This window comes from Bison bison, unplaced genomic scaffold (assembly GCF_000754665.1).
Source record: "Bison bison bison isolate TAMUID 2011002044 unplaced genomic scaffold, Bison_UMD1.0 scf7180017864374, whole genome shotgun sequence".
Taxonomy (NCBI): Eukaryota; Metazoa; Chordata; class Mammalia; order Artiodactyla; family Bovidae; genus Bison; species Bison bison.
In genome coordinates this window covers 467,585-475,584 of record NW_011494946.1, presented here as the reverse complement: position 1 = coordinate 475,584, position 8,000 = coordinate 467,585, and the positions used below count along the sequence as shown (strand labels likewise).

The 8,000-nt window shown below is 47.0% G+C and overlaps 1 protein-coding gene across 2 annotated transcripts in view; it reads right to left on the bottom strand.

Annotated features, from left to right (window-relative positions):
• Positions 1–3,127: 3,127 nt before the first annotated feature.
• EFHB (EF-hand domain family, member B) overlaps positions 3,128–8,000 on the bottom strand; it is a 68,258-nt gene continuing 63,385 nt past the window's right edge. The window contains exon 4 of one of the 2 annotated variants that reach the window (XR_826778.1): positions 3,128–3,453. Coding sequence is in view for 1 of the 2 variants with exons in the window: in XM_010856709.1 (XP_010855011.1) it covers positions 3,280–3,453 (174 nt within the window). In the remaining variant the exon portion in view is untranslated. The remainder of the gene's footprint in view (positions 3,454–8,000) is intronic. The other variant, XM_010856709.1, reaches the window with a different exon arrangement.

Here is an 8,000-nt window from a genome sequence, read left to right as displayed (position 1 = left end):
TTAGAGGGTTTAAAGCATCTTGTGCCTCTCACGGTTGGGAGGCTGTGAGCAATCACATGTGGCCGGAGGAGCCTGTCAGGCAGGCTAGAGAACCTTCAGAGGAGTTTGTAGGTTAAAACACTCTTGTCACACCCAAGAGTTTTTATTGACTGGAGCTCTAGGTTAACTCCTTCTCCGAAAGAGGTGGTGGGGGACAGCCCCCCGTAAAGTCAGAGGTGTAGGTAAGAGCACAAAGTAGTAAAGTAGGCAGGCTCTGGTAATGGGGGTAGATGCTCGAGGAGTTCCAGGGGGACTCCTGAGGCTCGATCCCACCTTTGCGTATTTCGAGCCTCCTTCCTCATGACCTTTGTCATGGGCGGAGTACCTCACTCTGGCTTGGAAAAAAAGTTATGACCAACCTAGACAGCATATTCAAAAGCAGAGACATTACTTTGCCAACAAAGGTCCATCTAGTCAAGGCTATGGTTTTTCCAGTGGTCATGTATGGATGTGAGAGTTGGACTGTGAAGAAGGCTGAGCGCCAAAGAATTGATGCTTTTGAACTGTGGTGTCGGAGAAGACTCTTGAGAGTCCCTTGGACTGCAAGGAGATCCAACCAGTCCATTCTGAAGGAGATCAGCCCTGGGATTTCTTTGGAAGGAATGATGCTAAAGCTGAAACTCCAGTACTTTGGCCACCTCATGCGAAGAGTTGACTCATTGGAAAAGACTCTGATGCTGGGAGGGATTGGGGGCAGGAGGAGAAGGGGACGACAGAGGATGAGATGGCTGGATGGCATCACTGACTCGATGGATGAGAGTCTCAGTGAACTCCAGGAGTTGGTGATGGACAGGGAGGCCTGGCGTGCTGCGATTCATGGGGTCGCCAAGAGTCGAACACGACTGAGTGACTGAACTGACTGAAAACACTTTTCAGGGCTTCCCCGGTGGCTCAGTGGTGAAGAATCTGCCTGCCAAGGCAGAAGACCCGGGTATGATCCCTCCTCCAGGAAGATCCCACGTGCTGCGGAGCAACAAACCCTGCGCTCTGGGGCCCAGGGGCTGCAACCACTAAGGCCCAAGCACCCAGAGCCTGCGCTCCGCAAGAGAGGCCACCTCGATGAGAAGCCCGCACACCACAACAAACAGCGGCCCCAGCTCAGCAATGGAGACCCGGCACAGGCAAAGATAAATAAATACATAAAAATAAAGCTTTAAAAACAAATAAAACACTTTGTAGTCAGAGAAGCATAAGGACGTGAAGAGTAGGTCACACTAGGGACCACGATCTCTGCAAATGGGAATCAAGAAATCAGCGCTCAATCCCTGATGCAATACAATTTAGGAAAAAGGTGTCACTGTAGCAAAAGGCAGAAAAGACATTAACAATGAATTAGAAATCACGAAGGCATGAAACTTGATTGAGGTTACAGTTCTTCATACCTTCTGATTATAGCCAAAGGTAAGAAATGTAGCTCACCATCACTGCACATGGTGACTGCAGCCATGAAATTAGAAGACAATTGCTCCTTGAAAGAAAAGCTATGAACAAACGTAGACAGGGTGTTAAAGGGCAAAGACGTCACTTTGCGGACAAAGGTCTGTATAGTCAAAGCTATGGTGTTCCCAGGAGTCACGTACGGCTGTGAGAGCTGGACAATAAAGAAGGCTGAGTGCTGAAGAATTGATGCTTTTGAACTAGAGAAGACTCTTCAGAGTCCCTTGAACTGCAAGGAGATCAAACCAGTCAATTGTAAAGGAAATCAACCCTGAATATCCATTGGAAGGACTGATGCTGAAGCTGAAGCTCCACTACTTTGGTCACCTGGTGTGAAGAGCTGACTCACTGGAAAAGACCCTGATGCTGGGAAAGATTGAGGGCAGAAGGAGAAGAGGCTGACAGAGGATGAGATGGTCAGGTAGCATCACCAACTCAATGGACAAGAATTTAAGCAAACTCCAGGAGATAGTGCAGGACAGGGAAGCCTGGCATGCACACACAGTCCATGGGGTTACAGAGTCCAAGACGACTGAGCGACTCAACAGCAACAACAGACTACAGCATTCCACAACATCTAAGTTAAAGACTCATGTTTTAGACTAACACACAAAAAAGCAAGCAACAAAAGGTCAAGGTAGAATACATGTTATCCATCATTCAACTCATCAAGAGAGATTACTGAGAAAGCCTCTGTCATGGGTTCAACCCACCCTGGTGCTCTCCTGATGCAGAGAGCACAGCCAGCCTAGATCACACTCCCATCACCACCTGGAGCTCATCCAGCCTCCCACATCACATCTGCACATCAGAGAGCCAAAGCAAACAGCTCTGGTGCCGCAGTGAACAAGAATCCAGCTGCCAGTGCCAGGGACGCGGGTTCAGCCCCTGGTCCAGGAAGATTCGATACGCCAGTAGCAGCTAAACCCCTGGGCCACCACCCCTGAGCACGCACTCTGGGACCCACCGCCGCCAACAACAGGGCCCATGAGAGCACTCTAGATCCCTCTCACTGCAAAGAGGCCGCATGCACGCAACTAGAGGGCCGCCCTCGATCACAGCTGCAGAAAGCCCAGCTCTGCTTCGCGCAGAGCAACGAAGACCCAGACCCACCAAACACTAATTAATCAATTAAAATTTTAAAAGAGATGAGGCATAAGGGAGGGAATGATTCTTCGCAGTTTGCTACTAACAGCTCTCTAGAACTACATATCTAACGCTGTGGTCAGCTGTGTCCTCTTCAGATACTTCAAGGAGAGTATGCTTTTCTGGACATAGATGTGAAAACCCCCCAGCCATTGTCTTTTTGAAGTCAAGTTTTTTCTCCCTGAATCCGCTCCTTGTAATTAAATCTGTTTTCCTCAGATGTTGACAGAGACATAAAAGCCCATCAAGCTTCAGCTGTGTCATAGTGACGCCTACAGAGAAAAACAGCAAAATGCTGAAGGCAAAATCTCATGAACCTGGTGTCACAAACCAGACTTTGAATCTCAGAGCACCCACCAGAATGCTGAGAATCCTTAAGTACACTAAACACGGACAAACTTCCAATATATTCTAGAAGAGCTACACCCTGGGTGCAGTTAAAGGTTAACTCCTGGTGCTTGTCAAGTTCTTTGGTGCTTTATAGGAAACAAGAAAATAAATTTTATAATTCAAAATCGAATTTATTAGCAATGCATCCAGGCATATGAGCCCCACCACAGTGATTGCTGAATTATAGTATCTAAAACCAGAATGGACTGAACACATTAGGTGAACACAGATGTAGCAATTCTTCGATCTAAATGAACCCCACAAAGATCACGTGGCCGCTTTGCACTTGGCTCGGTCTGCATGTTGTAACTCATCCAGGACACTTCTGATGTTCTCAACACAAACTTCTCCTCTGTGGTGTTTTTTTGATGCAAGATTCCATACGTTTTCAAATTCATCCTCAGAAAGCTTGACACCAATGTTACATAATATCTCTGAAATCTAGGGGGGGAAAACATTGAAGTCAGACCAAGATTTATGGGTATTTTAGTCTGTATTTTTTAAAAGATCTTGGTAATATCTAAGACTATGGACATTTATCCCTTAAAAAGTGTGTGGATGTGGATGTGTGGATATGTGTCTGTGTGTGTGCTTGTTGCATATAATAAGCACATACCAAAATTCCAGGCCTGTCAGTTCAGGAATCATTTTGTAAACATGAATGAATATGAGGGTGCTCAGCTGTACTAGCCAATAACAAAGGTCCTTTCAAGTCTAGTGTTTCTGATCACGTTAAAGGGAGGCAGCCAGGGACTTCTCGGGCATGCCAGTGGTCAAAACTCTGAGCTTCCAATGCAGGGGGTGTGGGTTCGATCCACAGATAAGTAAAAAATAAATTTAAAAAATTTTAAATAAAGACAGCCAAATTCAAGGAGAAAAAGTAAAACAGTTAAAGATGGCAGCCTCACTAGATTTGACTTCCATGCCCGTAACCCCTTATGTGTTATCTAAACCCGAAGCATATTAGTTTCTCTTTTTAAAAAATAAGAACATTTATGAAACATCTCTAACTGGCCTGCTGTAAACTTTAACCATACTTGTGGGTATGCAAATGTCAGAGAGAGAGAGCAAGCTTGAGCAAGTGAGCAGACTGAAACCTGAGCATGTTGGAATTCCCTGGCAGTCCAGTGCTTAGGACTCAGGCCTGGGTTCCATCCCTGGTCTGGGGACTGAGATCCCACAAGGCATGGAGCATGGCCAAAAAAAGAAAAACCTGAGTATACTGAAAACCGGGAAACTTTATTAGTCATCTCTCTGCAGTGACAGTAAAAGGGAGAAGGGAAGGGGAGGGACAGGGTTTATATGGTCCAGGGGAAACACAGAAGGGAGAGAGAAGAGCAAGCGGTGGGAAGAAGTATTAGAGTGAGTGAGAGGAGAAAAGATCTGGGGGATGAAACTAAAAGAGGAAAAGCATTCACTACAGAAGGGAGAGAGAAGAGCAAGCGGTGGGAAGAAATATTAGAGTGAGTGAGAGGAGAAAAGATCTGGGGGATGAAACTAAAAGAGGAAAGCATTCACTACAGAAGGGAGAGAGAAGAGCAAGCGGTGGGAAGAAATATTAGAGTGAGTGAGAGGAGAAAAGATCTGGGGGATGAAACTAAAAGAGGAAAAGCATTTACTAGAAAACACACAGGAGGGAAGCAAAGAAGGAGATGGAAAGAAAGGTTAGATGGTGAACAGGAAAGCCAAGGAAATGGCCCCGCTGCTGAACACACCTCCTGAATGGAACCCTAACAACTAAAAGGTCCCATGGACGTGATGTATCTTGTGGGAAATTAGCAGTAAAATCAACCATACTCGAGATTCAGAAGAGCAGGGCTGCCAGCAGCGGCAGCTACAGCACAGGTGACTCAAGGCCCGGCACAGCTTCTGTTCCCACCCAGTGGCGGGGAAGGGACGTCCCTGCAGAGTGCGCCTAGGAGGGGTCTTGGGCATCCCAGACCTCCTCCCCGGCTTCCTCCCCTGCTCCTTGGGAGGCATTTCTACTCCATCTTGTGTATTGATGAGCCAACAGAAACCCATCTATTCTAAGGGCTTCCCAGGTGGCGCTAGTGGTAAAGAATCTGCCTGCCAATGCAGGAGATGCAGGAGACTCAGGTTCCATCCCCAGGTCGGGAAGATCCCCTGGAGAAGGAAATGGCAACCGGCTCCAGTATTCTTGCCTGGAGAATCCCATGGACACAGGAGTCTGGCAGGCTACAGTCCATGGGGTCACAAAGAGTCGGACACAACTGAGCTGAGCGACTGAGCATACACATCTATTCTCAGGGTGATGCTGTTCTCCAACCAGGCCTCAAGGTCCTTTTTTTTTTTTAATAAACTTTTCTTAGAGCAGTTTTAGGTTTCTAGAAAAATTGCAGAAATTACAGAGAGCTCCCATATGCCCCATCACTTGCACCCCCATTTCCCTTATTACTAATTCTTTTTTTTTAAACTTTACAATATTGTATTGGTTTTGCCAAATATCAAAATGAATCCGCCACAGGTATACATGTGTTCCCCATCCTGAACCCTCCTCCCTCCTCCCTCCCCATACCATCCCTCTGGGTCATCCCAGTGCACTAGGCCCAAGCATCCAGTATCGTGCATCAAACCTGGACTGGCGAGTCATTTCATACATGATATTATACATGTTTCAATGTCATTCTCCCAAATCTTCCCACCCTCTCCCTCTCCCATAGAGTCCATAAGACTGTTCTATACATCAGTGTCTCTTTTGCTGTCTCGTATACACGGTTATTGTTACCATCTTTCTAAATTCCATATATATGCGTTAGTATACTGTACTGGTGTTTTTCTTTCTGGCTTACTTCACTCTGTATAATAGGCTCCGGTTTCATCCACCTCATTAGAACTGATTCAAATGTATTCTTTTTAATGGCTGAGTAATACTCCATTGTGTATACATACTAATTCTTTTTAAAAGCTTGTTTATTTGCAGCCGTGCTGGGTCTTCGTTGCTGTGCAAGGGCTTTCTCTGCTTGCGGTGTGCTGGCTTCTCAGTGAGGGGATCTCTCTTGTGATGGAGCTTGGGCTGCAGGGCACGTGGGGTTCGGTAGCTGTGACACGTGAGTCCGGTAGGTGCAGCCCCAGGCTCCAGAGCACAGGCTCAGTAACTGTGGCTTTCAGGCTCGGGAGCTCAGTAGTCGTGGCTCTCAGGCTTAGCTGTTCACTGCATGTGGGATCTTCCTGAACTAGGAATTGAACCCGTGTCCCCTGCGTTGGCAGGATTCTTAACCACTGGAACACCAGGGAAGCCCCTATTAATATCTTTTTCTTTCTTTTTTTGGCTATGCACATGGCATGTGGGATTTTATTTCCCAGACAGAGATCAAACCCCTGGTGCATTGAAAGTACAGAGTCTTAACCACAGGCCCACAAGAAACACTGCGTTGAGTGTAGTATATTTGTTACAAGTGATGAGCCAGTACTGATACAGTGTATTTAACTGAAGCCCACAGTTCACGCTAAGGTGTTCACTCTCTGTTGCGTAACCTATGGATATTGACAGATGTATAATGACGTCTATCCACCATTAGGTGGCGGTAGAGTAAAGAACTCGCCAGCCAATGCAGGAGACAGAAGAGGCGAGAGTTCGATCCCTGGATCCTGAAGATCCCCTGGAGAAGGGAATGGCAATCCACTCCACTATCTTGCTTGGAGAATCCCATGGACAGAGGAGTCCAGCGAACAACAGTGCATAGGGTCGCAGAGTCGGACACGGCTGAAGTGATTTAGCACACACCATTATGGTATCTCTTTACGACCCCATGGACTGTAGCCCACCAGGCTCCTCCGTCCATAGAATTCTCCAGGCAAGAAAGAGTACTGGACTGGGTTGCCATTTCCTTCTCCAGGGTATCTTCCTGACCCAGGGACCAAATCCGGGTCTCCTGCATTACAGGCGGATTCTTTACCATCTGAGCTACTAGGGGAGCCCCATTATGGTATCATACTGCCTTAAAGATCCTCTGTGCTACAGACATTTATCCCCCATCTTCCCTCCAAGCCTCTGGCACACTGGTCTTCTTACTTCTCCATGGCTTTGCCTTTTCTAGAATATCATTTGGTTGGAATACTATTTGTGCAAGCCTCTGGGTTCTTACTTTCTACCTAGAATCATGAGATAAACAATGACTTACTGGTTAAAAGAATTTTTTTTTTTTTTTTAGTTAAAAGAATTTTAAGCATCAGGAAACAAGCAGGAGATTCTCATTTGTTTTGTCAGCCCTGACAGCCTATTTCATAGGCCCTTTAGAGTGACTGAGGGAAGAGAAAATACAGTCTGTGCGTGTCTCCTCTCCACCGTCTCTGTGCTGGATCGAGGGTCCCTTCTTTGGGACCACCCAGTAAGCATCATCCTGTCTTTCTGCCCAACCCCTTTCAGTGGGGATGAATCGCTGCAATGAATATTACTAAGTCTGCGAGTTTGTAAGTGAGGGACCCTTCATCTGAAGTCCTGGAAAGCATCGTAGGTCGGTTCACATCATTCCCAGCTCTGGATCTGAGAGTTCAAAGAAGGCGTTGCTCCCTAGATCACAACTCGCCTTCCACAATGGCAGATCCAGACGGGCTGCTCTGACCCAGACCTGCTATTACTTCTCAGCTCTCAGAACCCCAGTGGCTATTCTGGCCTAGCTGGTTGCACCTGCTTGAAACCCAACGTAGGAAGAAAATCACCTGGGGTGTGACGACCACGTTTTCCAAGTGAAAAAAACGAGACACATGTTGGGCGGACACACGAGAACAGGGCAGAACATTTTAAATCAGGGCTTGTTGCGATCACCTGAGATAACAGCTCACCGAGAAGGCAGAGGGGCCTTCCTCACACGTACTCTGTGGTTTTTGGAGACCCACGACCACAGGGAGACTCACACAAGGAAGGGACTGAGCATCTTTGCTTTTTAAAAAACATTATCTTTGGCTGTGCCGGGCCTTCGCTGCTGCATGTGGGCTTTCGCCAGGTGCAGTGGGCAGGTCTCCTCTCC